This window comes from Lissotriton vulgaris, chromosome 6 (genome assembly GCF_964263255.1).
Source record: "Lissotriton vulgaris chromosome 6, aLisVul1.2, whole genome shotgun sequence".
In the NCBI taxonomy this organism is placed as follows: domain Eukaryota; kingdom Metazoa; phylum Chordata; class Amphibia; order Caudata; family Salamandridae; genus Lissotriton; species Lissotriton vulgaris.
Window position 1 is genome coordinate 1,263,226,976 of NC_141694.1, and position 24,743 is coordinate 1,263,251,718.

The following is a 24,743-nucleotide window of genomic DNA, read 5'->3' on the forward strand; positions in this document are numbered from 1 at the left end:
GGGTAAGAGTGGTCTGCTCAATTCAGACACTCTGTTCATCACCACCCCCTTTTGTAAATCGATTTTGGCCACTATAGGTGTGGCAGGGTATACTCAGACATGAGTCCCTTTCTCACTGCTCCATCAGGATTCAAGCAAGCCGGGCCGAAGAGGCTGAAATGCCAGAAACCGGTCCCCGGTAGCTTGTCTCCTTTCTGGTAAAGAATTGGCTTGGTAGTTTAGTCTGCCCTGTTCCCATGATGCACTGGGCCAGGGACAGACTGATTTGCATATAGCCAGGTTCTGAGCTGGGATGGGGCAGTGAGATAAATAACGGTGATGGATCAAGCCCTGATCTTTGGACTGGGTAAGAGTGGTCTGCTCAATTCAGACACTCTGTTCATCACCACCCCCTTTTGTAAATCGATTTTGGCCACTATAGGTGTGGCAGGGTATACTCAGACATGAGTCCCTTTCTCACTGCTCCATCAGGATTCAAGCAAGCCGGGCCGAAGAGGCTGAAATGCCAGAAACCGGTCCCCGGTAGCTTGTCTCCTTTCTGGTAAAGAATTGGCTTGGTAGTTTAGTCTGCCCTGTTCCCATGATGCACTGGGCCAGGGACAGACTGATTTGCATATAGCCAGGTTCTGAGCTGGGATGGGGCAGTGAGATAAATAACGGTGATGGATCAAGCCCTGATCTTTGGACTGGGTAAGAGTGGTCTGCTCAATTCAGACACTCTGTTCATCACCACCCCCTTTTGTAAATCAAAGAATAATAAGGACCTCTCCACCTTTCCCTCTTCTGCCGCCCTGCAGGCCGCGGGGAGAGAGGGGGCTGTCTTGCCTCGGCCACCGACCACCCCTCTCTCTCACCCGATCCGGTTTTCGTCGAAGGTCGAAGCCAAAGCGAGGATGGCGGCATTTCTTTGTGCTATAATGGCCGCAACTACACCCAACGCCTGACAGTTGCAGGTAGTCCCGCCACATGCCATCGCCCGGATAGTTACAGGTAGTCCCGCCACATGCCGACGTCTGGACAAGAGCAAGTAGCCCCGCCACGTGTCCACTCCTGGAGAGTTGGAGGTAGTCCCGCCACATGTCAAAAAGGAAGGGGGGGGGCTGTCTTGCCTCAGCCGCCGACCACCCCCCCCCCATCTTCAATAGCCAGCACGGCCAATATCGAAGCGGCGGAGCCGAGGAACGGCGCGGGGTCGCTGGAAGGGGGAGGTGACGCAAACGAGCCTCCCCCACCTCCCTCCAGGTGGAGGCTTCCAGCGACACCCCAATGCTCTTTGCTTAAAGAGGGTCCACATCAAAAAGCGGTCTTTTGCCCAGGACGGGCACGCACCCCATTCCTTCTCTCCTCAACCTTGAAGATTCTATGAGAGCCGGGGGGCACCCCGATCCCTCCGCACAGGCGCCCCCGCCCCCCTCACTGGGAACCGCGACATCGGTGCACTCCTGCCGGCACCAGCCTCAGTTTGGAAATGGCTAAAATGCAGCCACGGCACAGACTTGTTCAGTTCCGGAGGAACACCAGAATGACCCGGTAGGAAAATTGTTGCCGCCCTCTCCACTCTTTGACTGTTGTTAGACTGTTACCACATTGTGCAAAACTTTTTGAACTTCCAACGGAAGGTTCTGGTCCAACCACGAGTCATTGGAGATATTCTGACTGTGCTGGAACTCGCCTGACCCCACCCAAAATGGCGCCGACACAAAATGAGACTTTTTTTTGAATAAACTTTGTTGCACCCTGACCACGCAGCTTTTTGCCCCGAGATATGTATGTAGTTTTTTTTTGGATAATGAAAGTAGATATGAAGGATATTGAGTATGTGCCCGGACAAAGAACTGACTTAGGGTGGGTACTGATTATGATTTGGAAAATGAATTGGTGTAATTTAGATAAAGAATGAGTATTGGATAATGAATTTATGAATTAATTAAAACTGAATTCTTGACATGCATCATGCTTGCTCTGTAGGGAAGTTTGATACGATTTGTTTGCACTGCTGCACTTTATGCAATGAACTGCCACCAACTTCGTTCTTCTTACGTACAGTTCCGATCTGCTCCGTGGCCGGTCCACTGGGTTATAGGCCTGTATTTATACACCAACCCTCTTTATTAAAAGTATTTTGAAAAAGAGAGCATGGTTGTAGCAGTTGCATTAATGAGTTTTGGATGTTTTGCTACTGTGAGCGAAGAATAAGTGTGATGAAGGATGTAGATTAAAAAGGACCAGATATTTAGCAGCTACATTTTGTGTCACAGGCAGCCGGAAAAAGTGTTTTAGACGCCCTTGAAACAACACCACAGAAATGCCACCTGGCCGCCACCCTTGCACCCAACAAAAGGGATTGCGACCAAGTAACTCATGTAGATACGCAGATCGTCAATGATTATCTGTCTGACATTACTGGTCCCTCTGGGCTTAAACGCCGAGATGGTAAAGAAATGCAGTACCTGGAGATAGGTCGAGTATGTGGTAAGTAAAAACATTTCCGGACTACTGCATGCCGATGTGTTTTGAATGCTGCCCCCCCCACCCCTTCTTTCTCCTCCCTTCTGCAGGTCACGTCAGAACGTCGGCTGGAGTGTGGGAGAGCGATGGTCGAACCACCGACGAAAAGGGAAGGAGGGAATATGTGCATAGTCCTTATGACGATAAGTTTTCAAAAAGACGTAGACTTAAACATGACTGTTCCTCCTTAGAACATAGCGACTGGGAGGATGGACTGACATAGAAACTTGACGGGTACTGTATGACGACAATTGACTAAGAAATAACACGTTAGACAATGTAACTAGACATTTGACTAGGTAGGGTAAGGACAAGGAAAAGTGTGTGGGTAAGGGTTACCACGGCACCACCCGTCTGGAAAGTTAGAAATGTTGCTGATGTTCAAAATGCACTGCCCCCTTTCTCACACTCTTATAGATATAGCCAAGCTGTCCGACTGTTCTCCCGATCAATACTTGCAGTTGCCTCAGCCTGGGGAACTTCCCACCAAAGGAAGGAACTGATAAATGGTTTAAGATCCAACCATGGGTAAATAGCACGACCAGGTTAATTTCTGATCAACTAACTGAGGTGTAAGTATTGGCAATTGAGAACTCTCGCAGAGATAACAAGCGAGAAGGAAAAGGAGGGAAGGGTAGAAAGAGCTAAGCACATAGATAAATAGGAAAGTAAAGATACGTGGGATATAATATGGATTTTGTTGGCCACCTGTTGTTTTCTGTTTTGTCATGAATGTCTTATATATATGTAATACATGTGCTGTCTTCCCTGTCTGAGTTTGTGTGTATGTAATGTACGGATTTATGTCTCCCCTCTGTCTGTATTTGCGTGTTACCCGACCTTTGCTGTTCTGTGTTGTGAGCGCACTAAATGACCTATTTTCGTACACGTCTCTCTCTCTCTCTCTCTCTCTCTCTCTCTCACCACCCCCTTATCTCTCTCTCTCTCTCTCTCTCTCTCTCTCTCTCCCTCTCTCTCTACATGTCATACGTGTACCGAATGGCTCGTTTGGATTGCGGACGACTCTCACTCTCTATGAGAGTCTCCCTATTTTCTCTCCCTCTTTGTGGTAAAATTGTGCCCCACCGGCACCAGTCTGATTGGATATTTATTGAACGCGAAGGTGTTCAGCGAAATTGACCGAAACTAAAATGATTGTATGTCGCCATATTACTACCTCTCCTTTCTGCAAAATGAATGAACTCGAATTGGCTGAGAAGGAAAGGACAGGTAAGACGACTAAGGTCCCCCAATTTGGTCTTTTATAGGGGAACTGTATGTCAATGGCACCTTATTTCTGTTCATCAGAGACGAACGCCAGCGCCTAGATTGACCCCCAATGCCCAGATTGCCCCACCCCCCCTTTTTCACCCAAGCGCGAGCGCCCGAAGCATCCCCGCCCCATTTGATAGACCCCAGCTGCTGTCCCGGATATAAACATGATGACCATGAGTAACCGTCGTCCCTCGAGAAACCTGTTTTACCCTGACTCTCGATGATAGCACCCCCGCCCTGTTTGAAAAGGTTAGCCAGCCTTGAAGGGAAATGTTAGACTGTTAAGGCGCAGGTTAGAAAGACGAGTCTCCCTGGAGGCTCCGAAATGTTGAGTTTGATGAAATACACAGTTGATAAGAGTCTGACTTTCCTCCATATGTGACCTGTGTAGACAATGAATAAAACTTGGCATGAACTCAGTAGGAATGCCGACATATGCACTGCTTGGTAAATGAACTTCTGACTGTGACCAATGAGCGTATCTCCCAAGTGCGTTGGATTGAGAGAGGAATTCGCATGCATAAATGTCTTCCCCTGACCAGTTCTCTAAAGCTTGTTTTGTACCTATTTAAAGATTCACGATCACCGAAGGAGAAGGGTCAGATGTGAACGTACAGCCCGGCTGCAGATCTTGGGACACGTGTGACCTCGACCAAAGATGGAGCTGCAGAGCAACTAGATACGGGACGAGACCGCCATTTCAACGTGGAAAATGAAAAATGACGGGCCACCTTGAAGTCCTCCGTCTGCTAACCCACGTGTGCCTGGAGTCTCCGTTCCCCTTCTTTGGGCCCGATTGATGGGCCTGCCTGCTTGTTATCCTTTGCTCCCTTGGTCCCTTTTGTGTGTCCCAGGAACTCTGACCCAACTCCGCCCTCCCTCCTATCGACTATTTGAACCACACCCACCCTCTTTCCCACGTGACTTTTTGCCAAAAGGAAGAACTGCATTCAAATGGGAATAGGGTGTTGCCACGGAAATATAGGTGCCGAGCATAAGGCGCCGCCAAACGGATTGTTTAGGGAACAGGACTGTGGTCTAACAGCAGAGGACTGACCACACCCTGCAACGCGTAAGGATAGAACCGAGCTGGACCTATAGCTCCACCGCCGGTGCTCAACAGCGCCAACGAAAGTACACGGACTAGAGCCTACCAGTGATGGCTCACTGATAAAAAGACACTGTGACGAAGAAATCTTGCGTATTGAACTGAATTCCGCTCTCGACTACCTGGTCAAAACTGTTCATTGGTCACATTTTTAAGTCAGAAAGACTTATGCTATGTAGTGTGCTTAATTGTTAGGAACTCAACGAAATGCAATTTCCTATGTGCTGCATTCTGCCCATCACCTCAACTGTCTATGATTGTACGCCAAATGCTAGTATCAACGAATGCTAATTCTTCAACGATGCCTGTCTATCTGTAACCCCATCAATTGCAAAAATGAACGCTGTAATGTAAAAAGGGGCGACTGTGGAAATTGAAGAAATTGATGTACATAAACAGCATTCATTTCCCTTCTTCTCCCACTCCTCTCCCTGTGAGCACCATGAATACCGTAAATTATTGACCGTATCACTCTGCCAGTAAGAGCCCATACCCCTATGCATATGTACAGCCATTCTAGGCACCATGGCCCTTTTACCCATTGGAATCCTCGGCTTCCCTCCTGCGCGTATCTTAAACCCCCTCTCTCATGCATAGACCATGAAACCCTCTCCCTCTGCGCGACCCTGTTGTGAAAGGCAACCCTCTTGCTTGACCCGCACAAACCCCCCATTCCCTCTTGAAGAGACATCCTTCGCCTTAGCTGGCATAGCCCTCCCCAGCTGCACCTGACTGCCCCCGCTCTCTCATGTACGGGTCATAAGACCTCTCTCTCTCTCTATGTGACTCTGTCCCTGTGTCCACCCTGGCTTTCCCCCCCTCCCTTCTCCTCCCATGGGCAAGTCATAAACCTTCTTCTTCTGCAAGACCCTGTCCTTGGGAACCACGGCCGCGCCTGACCAACCCCTCCTTTCCTTCCATGAATGCCCCTCTATTGACAAGCCTTCCCTCCGCGCTCGATTGTCCACGCAGCATGAATACCACTCCTTTGATGACCCCTTCCCCTCGAGTCCGGCTGACCACACATGTCCGAGGCCATCGCCTGAGCCAGGAGGTACCATTTACTGCCCTTATTGTATAAAGTCACTCCTCTTCAAAGGACCCACTATTGATCCTGGCCACCCCACCCCCTGGGCTATGATCAGGCGCACACATCCTAAACTGTTGACGGAACACTCAGCTGCGTGATTGTCCTCCCCTCTTATCAGCAGGTCAAGGGTCCCTATTGTGGACACATGTGGGGTAGGATTGACACGAGGATCATGGGGATGTATTTTCCTTGTTACACAATATCATGATTGTAATGCCAAGTGTTCTGTAAAGTATAAAAGACGGAGTCTCAGCTCACTTGTTAGAGCACCTCCTGAAAGACACTGTGTTTCGTGTCCGAAATGACTGGCTCTCCTCATGAGAATTAAACTCTGTTCTTGATTCCTGCTTCCAGCGCCTGTCTCTTTATTTTGGTAACTATTCAACATGGGAACTAAGAGGCGGTTTGCGCCAGCGGCCTGGGCATCGGTAGTAATATGGGCTCCTGTTCCACAGGGCTTACTGGAGGTGTCAAGTAGGCTACTAGGCTCCTAAGGAACCCCCGCAGCGAAGGGGACGTTAATCCCTATCTAAGAGCACGCTAGGAGGCACGTTTGCAGAGTGGTGGGCAAAGGGGGTGTGGCCTGCTATGGAACTTATCAATCCGATGGAGACTTGGCAGGAAAGTACTATGCCCTGAAGAACATGACCGACGAATAGGATAAGGACGAAGTAATAGGAGGGGTAGTTGGCCCCAAAGATGCCCTTGAGGGCCAACTACTCCTCCTGTTACCTCCAGTAAGTCCCGCACAGTGGGATTGCTAAGAGGTCTTCAGAGGCCACGCCCCCTTTCTCTACTACTCTGCAAACGCGCCTCTTGGCACACTACGGTTTGGGGGATGAAGTCCAATTTACTCCTGAGGGACTTTGGGGGCCACAAAGCCCTCCTGTAAGTCGTACGCTTCGGAATTCCTTAGCACTGGTCGGAAGCCCAGCACCCTTTCTCCACCACTCTGCAAATGTGACTACCAGTTAAAGAAGCATTCGTAATGTAATAGGTCTTGCATTTGCAAGAGTTAGAGCTATTGGTGTTGTAATGTTTGAGATGTCATCAGGGATGTCACTGACCATGTCATGAATGATGTAATATGTGACATCATCAGCATCGCATACCAATACTACGCATGCCATTACAACGCGGGTATTACTACGCGATGTCAATGACAACGACATGCCATTACATCACAAACGTTTACCATGACTATGCCTTTACCACGCATGCCATTACAACACAAAGGCATGCGTGGTAAAGCTATACTCTTGGTAAAAGTTTGTAAGGGAAGTGACTCTACCTTACCCCTGCACAACCCTCCCCCGATCCCAATCCTCTCGCTACAATAACACTACACTACCCTGCACGATCCCCCGACACTACCTTAAAACACTACACTACACACACACTTCAATACTACCCTAAGCCCTAATGCACGACACAAACACTACACTACCCTATACCACTGCACTACAAAAACACTACAACACTACCCTAAACCCTAAAACACTACACTACACAAACACTACAACACTACTCTAAACCCTAATGCACTACACTGCACAAACACTAAAACACTACCCTAAACCCTAAAACACTACACTACACAAACACTACACTACCCAAAACCCTAAAACACTACACTACACAAACACTACAACACTACCCTAAACCCTAATGAACTACACTACACAAACACTACAACATTACCCTAAACCCGAAAACACTACACAAACACTACAACACTACCCTAAACCCGAAAACATTACACAAACACTACTACACTACCCTAAACCCGAAAACATTACACAAACACTACAACACTACCCTAAAACACTACACTACACAAACACCCTAAACTACCTTAAACGTAAAACACAACCCCACACAACACAAACATTACAACACTACTTTGACACTACCTAAACCCTACAAAAGTAACCCCCACCCCAACTGCAATCCCCCTTACCTCTCTTTGCTCGTGGTACCTCTCCAGCGTCACCGTCTCTCCAGGGCAACAAAAGGCCCCAGGCACACTCCAGACAGTCCTCAATTACAGCTGGGGCCTGGCAAAGTGCTCGGCCGCCCCCCCCTCCGGGTGGGGGTTGGGGGTGCGGCCGAGTTCTTTGCCAGGGCCGGTTTTCTTCCGATTTTGTTACAGGGACGATTTTGCAGCTTTGCTGCAAAAACAGCCCTGTAACAAAAACGGCCCCCAGGGGCCCAAAACCGTCCCCCACCCGCACGGCGCACCGGGGGATTGCCCGGTGCCCGCTACGGCCAGTCCGGCCCTGCTAGGCCACACATAAAGTTTTAGATCTATCAGTTTCCAGGTTAAGGCCCTCCTTGAAGTTGACAAAGCTATTGATAAGAACCTTCTTCCCATTAGAAGTTCTGCCCAGTAAAACGGTATCATCAGCATAAAGTAGTGCCAGCATCATCTTAGTCTTAATTTTGGGGACATCAGCGCCTAAGCATGCTAAGGCTGTCTCTAGCTTATTCATCCCTCTTTTTCACATAACTCACCCTGGCCTGGACATTCAGGTGCCGCTCTCTCAGGAATTGCACTAACCCCTTCTCCACGTCCGTTCCAATCATAAGATCCCACATCTTGGATCTGTTACCGCTATCAAAGGCGTAAGTCAGATCCATAAATGCGAGGTGAACAGCACCTCACTTAAGCAGTTTTACTTGCTGATTGTTACTGGACTAGTAGTAGTCATTGGATTAGATATTTCTGTTGCTTGCAAGTGCATCATTGATTCCTGCTCTGATTTTTGCCTTATACTCCAAGCCCTTGGAAGAAGAAACCCATTACTGTACCATTTATTTATGCCATCCTATTAAAACAGAAACAGAGTGTGTCCTGTTAGACCTCCAGTCCACCTCTTCTGAAAAGTTCTTTACTGATGCCACTGAGTCCCTGCACTAAAAGTGTGATCACACATGCACCTTAGGAAAGCCATCTGTGCTCTCAGTGGAGCCAGCCCCAATAATTTGTCATGGAGTCTCGGGTATAAAAAGAAAGAGAAAATCCTCTCATATGTCATCATATTAGAAGACAGTGTGTGTAAATTAGTCCTGGGTGGAGTTCGCAGAGTTCCACTAAGCGGATCTATGCAAAGTCTCCAAAAAACTCAGCTGCAATACGCAGAGTTGCACATGCGTAGGAATGCGTTAGGTTGCGCTGTTCACACTGATTTTTATCAACCAGCGTTTGTCCAGTGCCGGCAAATCAGCACAAACTGCATCATGTGCAGTGCAAGAGGGCGCTGCTTCTTTCTGCAGCTCGAGTAGATGTTCTACTCGAGCAGCAGCTTCCTTAACGCGAACGGAAGGTTTCGCAATGCTAGCGGTAGTGGAAATCCGCGACCACCTGTGGAAAGGCGGGAAACTTAATCTAGAATTTGAAATAGATCTCTAGAATCCCGTCACAGGTCGATTAGACCTTTGTACCTGTCATAGAGTGTAGAAGGCAATCTTTTTCAACAAATCAATTCGGATCACTTCCATCTCCTTCCCCAAAGAACCACTGACAAAAGGTCAAGTTTGAAGATTTATTATAAAGCCAAAAGCAATTGTGTATATAAACACCTCAGTAAAAGGTTCAGCAAATACACTGGTACTAATACAAACATAATCCTACGGAAAAATCTCAAACGACTGAGAAATAGCACTAATATGATTTCCAAGACCACTAAGCTCGCAAGAATTGCTATGATTTGGGTCCTGGTAGGCATGGAAGAAAAGAAGAAATACATCAGGATGAGTCTATCCCTACACTATACTAAGTGTCATCCCTACAGCCGGGTTTCCCTCCTAACAAAAGGTGTCAGCCGTGGTGACTTCCAAAGAAGTACACTCACTCAGTTCGGACTTAGCCTCTTGAGTTCATCTCGCACAGCAGCTCTCTGCATACCCAGCATCTTTCTTCGCCCTTGTGCGCTTCTACTCTGCTCTCCTCCCGGGGTACTGTCCCTAATACGAAACCCACAATTCAGTTGACACGCCCCAAGAGACGCCCCCCTCGGAGAGTTAGGTTTCAAAGGGTCTTCATCTTGATGTCTTCATCCTTGCTCGTTGAAAAACGGCCTTGGGTCCCACAGTTGTCTCCGCTTGAAGTTGCTTCCCTAAAATTCCACAACCACTCCTCCGGGTCTACAACTATCTTTCTAACTTTCATATACAATGGGCCCTTCTTTACTATCTTCAGCTTAACCTTGCACCTGCAAAGGAACGCACATAAATCGGTTCGCGACATCATGCTACTTGCAATTAATTCTTTGAGGCAACATTCTAGGAAAAAGGCAGTTCCATGATTTAAAGTTAGCTGGCACATTCCTAACTCGGCCTACACAAACTTTTATCCCCACCTGGGCCTCTGCACGTTTCGAGATGTCACCCCCTAACTTTGGCGAACAGTTTTACTCATTAGGCCTGCATCATTATAGAAAAAGAGAAGAATACATTTCCCAATTAAACACTTCTATGTCGTTTACATGAATACAATAATGAATTACTAAGCATACATTGGAATACATGATGTTTCTTTAAACACACTTTAACTGAACTAGCATTACTTTCACAAATACATTTCTAGATTACATGGCATTAGTATTTCAAGAAACACGTTATGTTGCAGCTATGGGAAATTCTGGTACATGCGTTCATAGCTTTGTGTCACACTTAAACATGATTATAAGCCTCTATATATGCGGGTGCGGATTACTTGTGAATATGATGCACCCCTACAATTTCTAACACAGTTCTGCGCTCTCTCAGTCCCCCCTTTGATGACCTGTGTCATCACCACCATCCCACATTCCTTAGGGTAGGGACCGATTTTTTTTTTTTTTAAAGAGCACTTGTTGCAACATTTCCTCGCCTGAGCATTTCCAAAGCTCTTAAGCTTCGGTATTGATTATCCTGCAACTCTTCCATTCTCTGTGCCTGTCCCCTCACTGCTCTATCCAACCTATTGGACCTATAGCATTTGTACAATCTCAACAAACCCCATATTCCAATTACACAGGCTACTATCATGAGGAGGGGCTCCAGAATGTATTCAAGAAAACTCCTGCCCAGGTTTGCAAACCAACTTCCAACACCTCCAAGACCCTTGCCAACCTTTTCCCATGCGTTTTCTTGTGTCAAATCGTTAATCTCATAGTGGATAGCAGTAATGTTGCGTATATATTTCTTCAGGTCTTTAGAATTGTCTGGAATATACGTGCAACATTCCTGAACCTTCAAAAGTTTACAGACTCCGCCCTCTTTTGCTAATAGGACGTCTAAGGCAAGGCGGTTCTGCAAAACCATTGCCCTGATCGAGAACAGCTCACCATGAATCAGCACCTGTGATTTTGCCGTACTCATCGACAACTCATCCACCACTGTTGCTAATATCCGTATCTTTACGTCATTTAAAATCACTCCCAACATTGGTATCGCAGCTCCAAATATATCTCCCACTATTGCAGCAGCACTTTCTCCTCTCTTCACTCTTGTCAACTTGCCACCCTCAATTTGAGCAAAATCCTCAGTGTGGTATATCTTAGGGAAAACAATAGCCAAATAGCACGTCCCATACCACTTATCCGGTAATCTCACATATGCATTCTTTCCACAGACAAAATACACTGTTGGAATCACTTGTATCACACTTTTCAGAAAGTCCTTGGTGTAATACTCTAATTTGAAAGTGTGTTCACAAGTTGTCTCACCCACATATACATTTTCGTAGTATGTCTTTGGCCTATGTAAACATATCTTTCCTTTTTGTACAACGTCCAGGGCTATTGGACCATAACTTCCCTTTGACTTGTGTCCAAGCTCTTCATCCGTCCAATCTACCTTACCCTGTCCTGACGTCTGTAACTGCTTCTGTTTTTGGTATCTATCCTCAACCTGCTCTACGAACTTCTTCTCTACCTCTGTCAATGAGCAGGTCAGGTTGTGTTGATGTGCATATGAGGTATCTATGGTTTTCGTTGGAATGAAAAAGTATCTAAGTCTATCCTCTGACTTATAATAATCCCATTTGTTCAAATGCTTATAATTTGGGACTTCTGGTAACACAACATCATAATTCGAAAAGAAATACTCAAAACGACTTCTGCCATAAAATAAACTAAGCAACAAACTACATGAAATTCCATATGTCAATGGCAAGTGATGGTATCTAATACCCTCGTCTACTGAAGCAGGCAGTTGCATACACACATAACAATCTTTCGCATCCATCGCATCAATATATTCATACAACAATTTTGCGTAAGCATTCTTCCCAAAGTTTCCTTTGGACAAATCAGCATGTAATCTACGACTTTCTTCAGCTAGCAAAGCTTTCTCGGCTCCTATGTCTACCTCTTTATGGCTAGGAGTGGTAGGTTTAGGAGTTCCCTTGACCTCCACTTCCTGCTCCTGTGGTGCTAAATAAGAAACTAAAACTACAACAAATATAAAGAAAATCACTAACCCTAATAGTGTACCTATAATACATTTTGCCCTACGAGTCGGGTTCCCCGCCTCCATGATCTCGGACAGTGTGATTCGATTTTAGCAGCAACACAAAGTCTTGGCAATATACATTTTCTTGCTTGGCTTTATGAATTTTCTCGTACCACACCTAGAAGCAGAGGTCCCCTTTCAAATTTTCATTGTCCATTTTGTGTTCAGGTGACCCTACCCTTCTCCGTCCTCTAAGGGATGTCCCTGAATTTCTTCTTCTTCCACTCGGCTCTAAGTATCTTCTATAGCTTATTTACAAAGTCTTTACTGCGCATCAATGATCAGGTTCTCTCCGAGTGCACAGAGTACGTAATCTAAAAGTTCCATATGAAGGACTATTGCATCATAGGCAGGTATTTCAGGGCCAAATGTAGGAAAAGTCAGTCTGTTTAGGATCAAATCACTTATCTTGCTTAGGAAAGGGGGATTAGGAACAGTGATTGTCAGTAAGCCTTCTATTTCCAGTCCAGGCACCAACAGTATCACTTCCAATTTATAGTTCGGGCCGTATCGGTCACCAGCACTGACCTCACCCTCCCGGATCTCAGTACACCTGGCATTTGTCAAAGGGTAGGTCCACTCCGGAGTGGCGTATCTTCTGCAAGGTACTCTCACCCTTCTTGATCTCCTCGGACCCTTCTCCTCTGATTCTTGGTCTCCTGTTTCCGGGTCTGATTCTTCGGATACAGGCGTAAGATCTTTTTCGGAGGTCAATCTCACGTTCAACCTTTTCCGCCTTTCAGGCCAACTTGCCTCCGTGCCCCTTACTCCTCTGACCCTTGTCGGCACAACTTGCTCATCTCGACCTTCAGCTTCTCCAGAGTTGGGATCACCCTCACAGCAGCTTTCCCATTCAGTGGCAGTTTCAGTGTCACTGTCGCTGTGATCTCCCTCAGCTCGGTCGGATGAGTTACCGGCTTCTTCAGACACCCCCACAGCTTGACTTGTCCCCTCTTGTGGATCTTCCTCCACAGCTGGATTTTCTTCTACGAGAGGAGCTGTCTCTTCCAGGGGTGCTGGGGCTCTTCGGGTGTGGGAAGCGTGTATCCAGTTTGGCAGTCCACCACACTTCACTGCCGTGTTTGTCACCAGGATGACTTGGAACGGCCCTCGCCAGCGGACGTCCAAACAGCTCTTCCTCACGTGCTTCCGTACTAGCACCCAGTCTCCGGGACACAAGTCGTGACAGAGGTCTCTAGAAGTCGGGATTTCTGCCGTCTGCACCTGCTGGGACACAGAATGGATGACGTCAGATAATCCTTTGCAGTAATCAAGAATCAGATCATCTGTGATATTCAGCAAGGCCGCTGAGGGGACGGACGGTAGTCTCATAGCTCTTCCCATCAGCACCTCATGGGGTGAAAGTTTTGTTCTCCTGTCTGGTGTACTAAGCATGCTCATTAACACCAAAGGTAAGGCATCTGGCCATTTCAGAGATGTGGAAGAACACACTTTCGCCATTCGTGCCTTGAGCGTTCCATTAATTTGTTCCACTATGCCAGAAGCCTCTGGCCGATAGCTACAATGCAGTCTCTGATCAATATTCAGTGCAGAACAGAGCATCTTCACAACTTCACTGTTGAAATGTGTTCCTCTGTCCGATTCCAAAGAGGTCGGGACCCCGAATCTAGGTACTAACTCCCTCAACAATAATTTAGCTACTGTGAGTGTATCGCACCTACGAGTGGGATATGCCTCGACCCACCTGGAGAACACACATACAATTACCAAGACATATCTGAGGCTGTTACACTTAGGCATCTCAATGAAATCCAACTGCATCCTGTTGAAAGGCCCTCCAGACCTTCCAACATGACTCAACGTAACAGGTGTCCTCTTTCCAACATTCATCTGTTGACACGTGACACACCTCTGACACACCGCCTCCGCAGCCGTTCGGAACGTAGGGTTGTACCAAGTCTGCCTGAACACTCGTATCATAGCATCTCTTCCCAAGTGTACAGAACCATGTATCTGGCGGGCCATCGGGCTCACTAGTTCATTCGGCAACACCGCTCTCCCATCTGCCGAAATCCACAAATCCAGATCCCCTTTTGTACAGCCAGAAGTCACCCACACTCTTTTCGCAAAGTCTGACACTTGTTCCTGCATCTTCCTAAATTCTTCCCAGGTATCTGCCACTTCAAGTACCATGTTTACCTCTGTCCCTCTGTGTATTCCCTCAACAACCTGGTCCGTGAAGGAGTAAGCTTGCTCAGCACAGTAACGTGCTACCTCATCCGCATATCTGTTACCCAGGGACACAAAATCAGCACCTTTACTATGTGCTGTGCATTTCACCACTGCAATTTCTGCTGGTCCCTGCAGAGCTTCCAGCAGTACCCGGACAAATTTTCAATTCCTGATAGGGGAACCTGATGATGTCATATAACCCCTTTGAGACCATAACTGACCGAAGTCATGAACCACGCCAAACCCATATCTGCTGTCGGTGTATATGGTGACTCGAATCTTGTTGGCTGCCAGACAGGCACGCGTCAACGCAACTATCTCAGCTACCTGAGCGGCGTGTGCTCCTTTTAGACAGGCAGCTTCGACTATTCCATGAATTGTGCAAACGGCAAAAGCCGCTCTCAACTGTCCAGCATTGTCCCTTATATATGAGCCATCTACAAAGAGAATTTCATCTGGGTCTTCTAAAGGCTCATCAACAATGTCTGGTCTTGGTTTGGTGCATAGTTCAGTCACTTCAAGGCAGTCATAGTCTTCACAATCATCATCTAAAACATTTGGCAATGGCATCAATGTAGCAGGTTTCAAAACCGAACATCTTTTTAGGGTCACATTCTCTGCAGCAAGTATAACCTGCTCGTAACGTGTGAGCCTGTTGTTAGTCAGGTGCTGCGTTTTGGTCCTTGTCATTAACAATTCTACCGAATGTGGAACGTGTACCACCAATGGATGCCCCATTACAATGCTCTCACAACGCTCAATGCTGACACCTGTTGCAGCAACGGATTTGAGACTTCCGGGCAACGCTGCGGCTACTGGATCTAAGGTAGCCGAGAAATATGCAACTGGCCTACGGGCACCTCCGTGATCTTGGGTCAAAACTGCTAATGCGCAGCCCTCTCGCTCACAGCAAAACAATGAAAACAATTTTGTGTAATCAGGCATTCCCAGGGCCGGAGCCTGACATAAGTCTTCTCTCAACGTTAGGAAAGCCATCATGCAGTCTGTGTCCCATGGTACCGGATCACTCACGTCCTTGAGCGTCAGTTTCTGTAAAGGCTTCGCTTTTAGTGAGAAGTTGGCAATCCACTGGCGACAGTAGCCAACCATTCCCAGGAACATCCTAACCTCTCTTTGTGTGGTAGGCACCATCATTTTCATTATTGCCTCTATTCTGTCTGGGGACACCTTTCTTATTCCCTTCTCTATTCTGTGTCCCAAATACTGTACTTCAGGAAGACAGTATTGTAACTTGCTGGGAGATACCTTATGACCATTTTCTGCCAGATGGTTCAACAAAGCAATGGTGTCTATTCTACAGGCATCTTCTGTCTCTGACGCAACAAGGAGGTCGTCTATGTACTGTACAAGAACCGAGTTCTGGGGCAGTACTAGACTTTCAAGATTCTTCTTCAATAATTGATTAAAGATCGATGGACTTTCTGTATACCCCTGTGGGATACGACACCATGTTAATACACGGTTTTCCAGCTTAAAAGCGAAAAGAAATTGGCTCTCCTCATGTAACGGTATAGAGAAAAAGGCCTGACACAAATCAATCACGGTGAACCACTCAGCCTGTGCTGGAATCTGAAACAGTATCACTGATGGATTCGGTACCACTGGACAGCATGGAACAACAATGTTGTTTACTTTTCGTAAATCCTGCACAATCCTGCACTTCCCGCTAGGCTTTTGCAATCCCATAATCGGAGAGTTACACGGACTGCCCATTATTTCTTTAAGGATTCCTTGTTTAATCATTGACTCAATCACAGGTTTTATTCCCGCAATTGTTTCTGGGGTCAGCTTGTACTGAGGTGTTCTTGGGAATTCTGCATCTCGTCTTACTTGTATTTTAACTGGCCCTACGCCTTTTATTAGTCCTATCTCTTCTCCTGTGAAATCCCAAACCTCTTGTCTGACTGTCTCTCTTAAGTCCCAGGGGAGTTCTTCCACTGTGAGTGCAGGAAACAGTTCTATGCACAGACGTGTGTTTGCAACTTTAAAGGCGGCATCATCGTCGTTTGTCTCCAACTCTACTCCCTTTGGTGTACAATAGATGGTGCAGTTGAGTTTGCACAACAGGTCCCTTCCAAGCAGACACACAGGACTAGAATCACATACCACGAATTGATGGTTGTCCCTGAAGTTTCCTATTTTCACTGGAACTGGCTCGGTCAGTGGATTCGTCATTTTCCTATTCGCTACACCCACCACTTGAATGGTCTGTCCCGACAGAGGCAGGTTAGGGACCACTGCGGACCGTACAGTAGAACAAGTTGCTCCCGTATCCACCAGAAAGGTAGTGGGGTGTCCAGCTACCTCCGCATCTACAAAGGGTCCTCTCTGGTCTATCTCTAATGCTGCTCCTAAGGTGCATTCTTCCTCCCCGTCCAGACACCTTCCTGTTACTGGGTTGAAAGCATAGTATTCATCTCCATCTATCAGGAGGGGCATCTGCTGGTATATCCTATTTCCTGCTCCGATCTTCTGTGTCTGGGGAACGGGGGCTCTAGGAGCGGAAGTCCCCCCTTTTGCCACTTTGAGCTTGACTACTGTGGACCTCGGAGTTTGGGGAGTCTGGTTCTCCTCTTCCTCCTCCTGTACTTGATTCTCTGGGTTATGGGGACACTCACGTCTCCAGTGCCCGATCTTGTGACACTGATGGCACCTTGTTGTCTTTTTCAGAGTCGCCAGATCCACCCTTGGCCTTGAGCCCTCCTCACTGTCCCTTTTCTGGCTGTTCGATCTTCTCCCCAACGTTCCACTTCCTGACTGACCCTGTCCTCCCGATTGCATTTGGACTAACATCAGCTTATCTTTAAGCTTCTTAGTTTTAGAATCTATCTCATCACTGCAGTATCTCGCGTACCTCAGGATCTCGTCTAGAGGCTTGTTTTGCCAACAAATCAAATGTTGCTGTATCATTAGACAGATCTCAGGTCTCAAGCCCAAAACAAACTTGGACACAAATTGTCCCATGTCCTTTGGATCCATCACATCCAGACCACTGCACTGCTTAAATATCTGTAACAGTCTCTCATAATATTCATGAACTGTCTCCTTCGGTTCTTGTCTAGTCGATCTATTTTCACCCAATCTATGTCTTGTGCTGGCACCTTGATTTTTAACCACGTAATTACTTGCTCATATTTTACCATCACTCTCGGTGAAGGTCCATTTGTGTGTGCATCCCGTTCTGGCTCTTCTGTGGGCCACTCAACACTGACCTTGCACGCTACCCACAGATCTCCCGGCACCACAATGTCGAACAGTGTGTTCAGATCGACCCACAGTACTTTTGAGATTTTGACAAACCTCTCTACCTGCTTGTACCATTCTACTGGGTTTTCCCTCAATTTTGGAAAGGTGTTCGTAAAGGCAGCCAAATCTCCCCTGCTCCAGGGTACGTGCACATATCCTCCATGGGCTACCTCTCTCAAGGGGTATGCCTCTGCATGCATTAGCCCCGTTCCTGTGGGAGTCTCTATGGTGCTCCGTCTAACACTTTTCTTTCTTGACCACTTTTCCTCCCATTTGTCCAATTGAACCCAAATTCGAATTCCCACTACTAGTTCTCTGATGTGGGTTTTTAATCCGATTACTCTTTTCTCGTCAAGATCTTGGTCTGTATACTGCAACCTATGGCTGCCTTGGAACGCCTTTGTCTTGGTCAAGTCCACTGAATATTTGTTCGCTAATTCTGTTAGTTTCTCGTGAGCTGCCCTAGCTCGACGAGTAACATCCTTCGCTACAAACAACAGTTCATCTGGATCGTAAAGTTCTATTCTTTCTAGAGGGATTGTACCTTCCACTATCTCTTCTACTTCCGACTTCAGTCTTAGTACATCTATTCTCCTGGCCTTTATCACTGCTCTCAATGTGCCTTGGCTAGCAGTTTCGCTTGGGTCTTTCCCTTTACATTCCTGACTCACTCTTCTGTCTTCCTCAGGGGTGTTATGGGGAACACTCCCTCTCTCCCATCTTTCACAGTCCCATTCTTGTCGCCTTTCTGTAGTTCCAGGGGTAAACGTACCTCTATTTTCCTCACTCCCACGGCCCCCCTCCTGTCTACTTCCATTAGACCTGCAATGGGATGTTTCCCTGTCTGTTGGTGGTGGTGAGGTCCCTTCTATTTCTGGATTATACGGAGGTGGTCTGTCTGACAATAGCCTCTCTATCAGACTATCTTCCGTTTCACTGTCATCGTCTTCTGTATTCCTTTTCTGTGCTTCCTTCTCACTAACCAACAATGGGTACAACCTATCCCCTTCTATGGTTTGTACTCTCCATCTCTTGGCTAGTGCGTCCCACCTCGCGTCCTGCACTGCTCTAACTGATCTGTTCACTCTTTCTTGTCTTCTGTCCCTGTTTTTTTCGTGGGCTGCCCTGATCCATGCATTCAATACTTCGAACTGTGTTGGCCTAGGCAAAGGTCGCAAGGAAGACAACACCTCTAATCTGAATGTCCCGTACTTGGGAAACGTCAGTTCCTCATTCCCCTCAGTCATCTTACACCAGTTCTCAAGCCACAATATAGTATGTAACCCAACGTTTGTAGCCATGTAATGAGCTGGCATATCCTCGGGTGGAGCCTCTTCCCCACCCCGAGGTTCTAAACTCTTCTCTCCAGAAAAACAACTTTGCAATCCTTTTAAACATTTCATGATGAAATCCACAACAATTCTTTGTTTACTATGCTCGTTTACTTTACAATGACAATCCACCAATCCCAGCGTGGCTTCACTCTGGCTGTCCTATCCCAGCGCGGCTCTTCGCTGACGTCACTCACTTCCAGCTAACCGCCCTATCTCAGCGCGGCTTCACACTAACCGTCCTATCCCAGCGCGGCGCTTCCTGACGTCACTCTCCTCCGTTTGCAGCAGTTCCCCTCCTTTCTCCGCTCATCTCTCGGTCATGCATGCGTCCCAATCATACTTTTTGAAATGATCACTTTCGACCAAGCAATCACTTCTCTGACTGTACGTCCACAGTCTGACTGTAATTGTCACCGACTGGCAAATGTCTGTCCCATTAAAGAACAACAATCACCTGTCTGATAGGTTTCATACACACGGTAACTTCCGACCAGCGTCTGTTACCCACACACTCACGCACTCGTTCCCCCTATCTCGGTCCTGCGGGCAATCAATGGTACCTCATGATCCCCTTTCAATGGTCGACAATTACTGTGAGTGTTCGATACACCAGAACCACTTAAACTCTCCTTGAGTTTAAGATTATCACCGGTTGCGCGCGCTCACAACCTGATCTCCTTTCACACTACAGGCATTCAATCTCCGCTAGACAATACAACACAACCACAATACACACCGCAATCTAACACGCATGACCCTTTTTATACTCACACTCTAACGACCTGCTGCTTTCTGCCGCACCGTCACTCTCGGTCATCTTCCGTGGATCGCCATTCTCCGTCCGCAGCTCTATGGACGCACATCTTCGGATGTCTATGGGCCTTGGGGAAATCTTAGCCTATATGGGTTACCTTCACTCCAGAAGATAAACCATCCTACTCTGCTACCAACTGGAAAGGCGGGAAACTTAATCTAGAATTTGAAATAGATCTCTAGAATCCCGTCACAGGTCGATTAGACCTTTGTACCTGTCATAGAGTGTAGAAGGCAATCTTTTTCAACAAATCAATTCGGATCACTTCCATCTCCTTCCCCAAAGAACCACTGACAAAAGGTCAAGTTTGAAGATTTATTATAAAGCCAAAAGCAATTGTGTATATAAACACCTCAGTAAAAGGTTCAGCAAATGCATTGGTACTAATACAAACATAATCCTACGGAAAAATCTCAAACGACTGAGAAATAGCACTAATATGATTTCCAAGACCACTAAGCTCGCAAGAATTGCTATGATTTGGGTCCTGGTAGGCATGGAAGAAAAGAAGAAATACATCAGGATGAGTCTATCCCTACACTATACTAAGTGTCATCCCTACAGCCGGGTTTCCCTCCTAACAAAAGGTGTCAGCCGTGGTGACTTCCAAAGAAGTACACTCACTCAGTTCGGACTTAGCCTCTTGAGTTCATCTCGCACAACAGCTCTCTGCCTACCCAGCATCTTTCTTTGTCCTTGTGCGCTTCTACTCTGCTCTCCTCCCGGGGTACTGTCCCTAATACGAAACCCACAATTCAGTTGACACGCCCCAAGAGACGCCCCCCTCGGAGAGTTAGGTTTCAAAGGGTCTTCATCTTGATGTCTTCATCCTTGCTCGTTGAAAAACGGCCTTGGGTCCCACAGTTGTCTCCGCTTGAAGTTGCTTCCCTTAAATTCCACAACCACTCCTCCGGGTCTACAACTATCTTTCTAACTTTCATATACAATGGGCCCTTCTTTACTATCTTCGGCTTAACCTTGCACCTGCAAAGGAACGCACATAAATCGGTTCGCGACATCATGCTACTTGCAATTAATTCTTTGAGGCAACATTCTAGGAAAAAGGCAGTTCCATGATTTAAAGTTAGCTGGCACATTCCTAACTCGGCCTACACAAACTGTTATCCCCACCTGGGCCTCTGCACGTTTCAAGATGTCACCCCCTAACTTTGGCGAACAGTTTAACTCATTAGGCCTGCATCATTATAGAAAAAGAGAAGAATACATTTCCCAATTAAACACTTCTATGTCGTTTACATGAATACAATAATGAATTACTAAGCATACATTGGAATACATGATGTTTCTTTAAACACTCTTTAACTGAACTAGCATTACTTTCACAAATACATTTCTAGATTACATGGCATTAGTATTTCAAGAAACACGTTATGTTGCAGCTATGGGAAATTCTGGTACATGCGTTCATAGCTTTGTGTCACACCTAAACATGATTATAAGCCTCTATATATGTGGGTGCGGATTACTTGTGAATATGATGCACCCCTACAATTTCTAACACAGTTCTGCGCTCTCTCACCTGCATTAAGAAATCTCGCCTGGAGGTGGTCTGGAGTAAGATTTTCCTTGCTCGTGCTCACCAAATTAACATTGGTGCTGAGTTTTTCTAACTCTGTGTACTACGCAGAGTGGAAAAAACTGCAAGCGGAATGGAATTTCTCGCCAAAGCCTTGTGTAAAAGAGGATTACTGTTGTCTCCCACGCAATGTGACTTGAATCAAATGCAACTGTTAGTTTCTGTGGGATTGAAACAAAGGTATGAAGATTTTCCGCCACTAACCTCTAGTGTAAACTAAGTACAGAGTGATTTCCTAGGCTAATACAATACCGTTTCACAATGTATTATTTGTGACATGAATGCTACTGTTTTTCTGGGCCTTTCTTCACAGTTGCAAATGGTTTTAGCAGGGCCGGCTTTAGGCATGTGCAAGCTGTGCACCTGCACAGGGCCACCAAACCCCAGGGGCCACCACACCAATATATATCCTTAATATAATAATCCTTTGAGGGTGGATACATATTTGCGTGGCAGCCCCTGGCAGGTATTAGGCCGCCTCCGGCTCTGTTCCACTTCCAAACACCCTGACCCCCTCCCTCTTCACTGGCCTCCGCGCTCCACCCCGCCCAGACCCCCTCTTCCGGGGCCCCCTACCTACGCTCCCTGCCCAGGGCCTCCATGAGCCTAGAGCCGCCCCTGGTTTTAGTGTACAGAAGTGTTCAAACTGCTTCTTAGTTGTATTTTTCTTTTTTGCAGCACCCGGGTTCACGTCTAAGTTACCAGAACAATGTCCAAGGAACTTCTCAGTCCCAGGGCACATTGGGCTACTCTACGTCATCTCAGCAGCAGAGCTCCCAGTATCACTCATCCTCACACAGGTACTGAAGAGCAGAGTATGGCTCCGGATTAACTCCCAGAGATGGACCGTCATCAACAACTCTAGCAATACACACTGACAGGAAACACAGAACCAAAAAAGACAGAGAAGAAGCTAAAACAAAAAGAGATGTAAATATGCATTCAAATCTCACAAAGGAAATATCGACTTGAGATTTCGTTTTGAAGACTTTCTTCCTCTTCGTGACCATCTAAGAGATTCTTGAAAAGGCCTCTCTTGCTTACTTCCTCTATTTCTTTTATGTTACTTTACTTCTCTTTCTAGGTTTTTTGTGGCCACTCCTTTGGATTGCTGTGAATTTCCAAAAGCACTTAAGTTCGAAGCAGTCTCTAAGGGTAGCTGCTGCGCTCTCGCTATAACCATGGTGGAGATATAATTCATCATAGGTTGTTTTCTGAGATTTTAAACCCTTTTATTTATGTAAATATCAAATCCAAGGCGAGTGGGTATAGTATTTGTGGGTAGTATGTACAAAGTACTCATTCACTTAGAAATACATATGACAAGACTTGTATTATATCAGGAAAATAGTTTAAATAGTAACAGACAGCAGAAGAAGTTCTAAGTTAAAGATGTTCTAACTTTTTTATTAGAGCTTAGCTCTGGCTAATATTTATTGGAGTTTTTCACTCACAAGTCATCATTTCTGTGTTGTTTGTAGTCTCGATGTAAATCCATCATATTGTGGAGCTGGGTTTGGCTGATGACTTCATACATATACCACACTGCACTTGCTAGCATCCTTTGCTTGTGCATGGGGAGAAGTCTACAATATATGCATCAGCATCAGTCACCCCCTTAATAATGTTGCAGTCAGAATTTACAGCACAATGAGACCAGGCGAGTCAACTCTGCAGCAATATTAGGCAATCCAAATTAGCATTAGAAGCTGCCTAAAGCGGTGTCAGGCGCTGCACAACATTTGGGAACATAGAGCAGGGAGATTAGGAAAAATAAATGTGGGAATGGACTTACCCCATTGACTCGCATTGAAGTAGAACAAATTAGCTCAAATGAACCAGTGAATTTTCTGCCTAAAAATGTAGAGCCTCCTGCTTAAATTGGGATTGTTGAAATGCATGCTGGGAGTTCTGAGTTATTGCTGGATCATGGGGGCGGGGAGACATTTTTTGGTTGAAGGTCTCTTCTTATCAGAGCAGCTATTTAAAAGTGACTTCACATATTTCCTGGCTATCACCTTGTACAGTTTTGTACCTTTCTGGCGGCGGGTGGAGGAGTTCGGTAGATGGGACTGGGGTTAGTTTGAATACCTGGGAGGGATTGTGTGTTTTTCCTTTGTACAGAGCCTTTTTAAAAGCGCTGTGTTCTTTTAAAAATGCTATAATCTTTTTTTAGCCACTACATTCTTTTCGCAGACATTTACAGTTTCAATGATGGATTTCAAAATCAAGACCTTTAACGGTCCCTGAGTTTTATTTAATAATTTGTCTTTTTAATATGTGTATAAAACAGTCGAACCTGCACATCAACTCTGATGAAAGGATTCTTGTTACACGAGACTGCTTACAATGAGAACCCTCTGCATGAATACAAACCTTGCTCTGCCCCTGTTCATTTCGAGGGCATTGCAATTACAGAGCACTGTTTATACGGGCAGCGGTGCCACATCCCATTTAGCGTTGCCATGAAATGTTTTCGAGATTCCAGCAGTGAGTAGGCAAGAAGTAACATTCTTGCGGCTTAGAAACCGGTGTTCTTGAAACTTTCCATTCTGTTTGGGGAATGTGAGGAATGCAGCGGGCTAAGCAGGGGTCCAGCTGTAATCCTGCACTCTTATCGTTACAGTGCAGAAAGAAAATTGGGTTTACTCAAAAATATCCTGATGTTGTGCTTTCCACCTTCCTTGCACAGTTGGTTTGGACTTGAGGCTGACAAAATTAAGATAGACTTAAATATTGTTGACCCTTGTTATATATGATGTTGTCTTTTTTTATAAAAGGAAAAGAGAGAATGCACATTTTATTTATAAATCCATAAAAACGTGTTTCGTGTGTCTTTATTTTTAGTGAATGCTCGGATTTATTGTGTTTATTTCAGTTGCTTCAATATTATCTTGTGTTGTGTGTAACGCTCCCAAAGTAGGCCTGTGCAGGAAATAGTCAAATCTGAGTTCTTTAGTTTACTTGATTGAAACAATTCCGTTTACTGTTTGTAAAAGACTATACGGGTCTCATTTATGAAAAGTGACGCATCGCTGCGTGAAAACAGCGATGCGTCA

The 24,743-nt window shown here is 46.1% G+C and overlaps 1 protein-coding gene across 2 annotated transcripts in view; it reads left to right on the top strand.

The window, feature by feature from the left end:
- Positions 1-24,508, top strand: part of CDK19 (cyclin dependent kinase 19) — a 1,344,771-nt gene extending 1,320,263 nt beyond the window's left edge. For both annotated transcript variants that reach the window (XM_086927380.1, XM_086927381.1), the window contains exon 13: positions 22,363-24,508. In XM_086927380.1, the coding sequence (XP_086783506.1) occupies positions 22,363-22,491 (129 nt within the window). In that variant the 3' untranslated portion in view covers positions 22,492-24,508. The remainder of the gene's footprint in view (positions 1-22,362) is intronic.
- Positions 24,509-24,743: the final 235 nt, after the last annotated feature.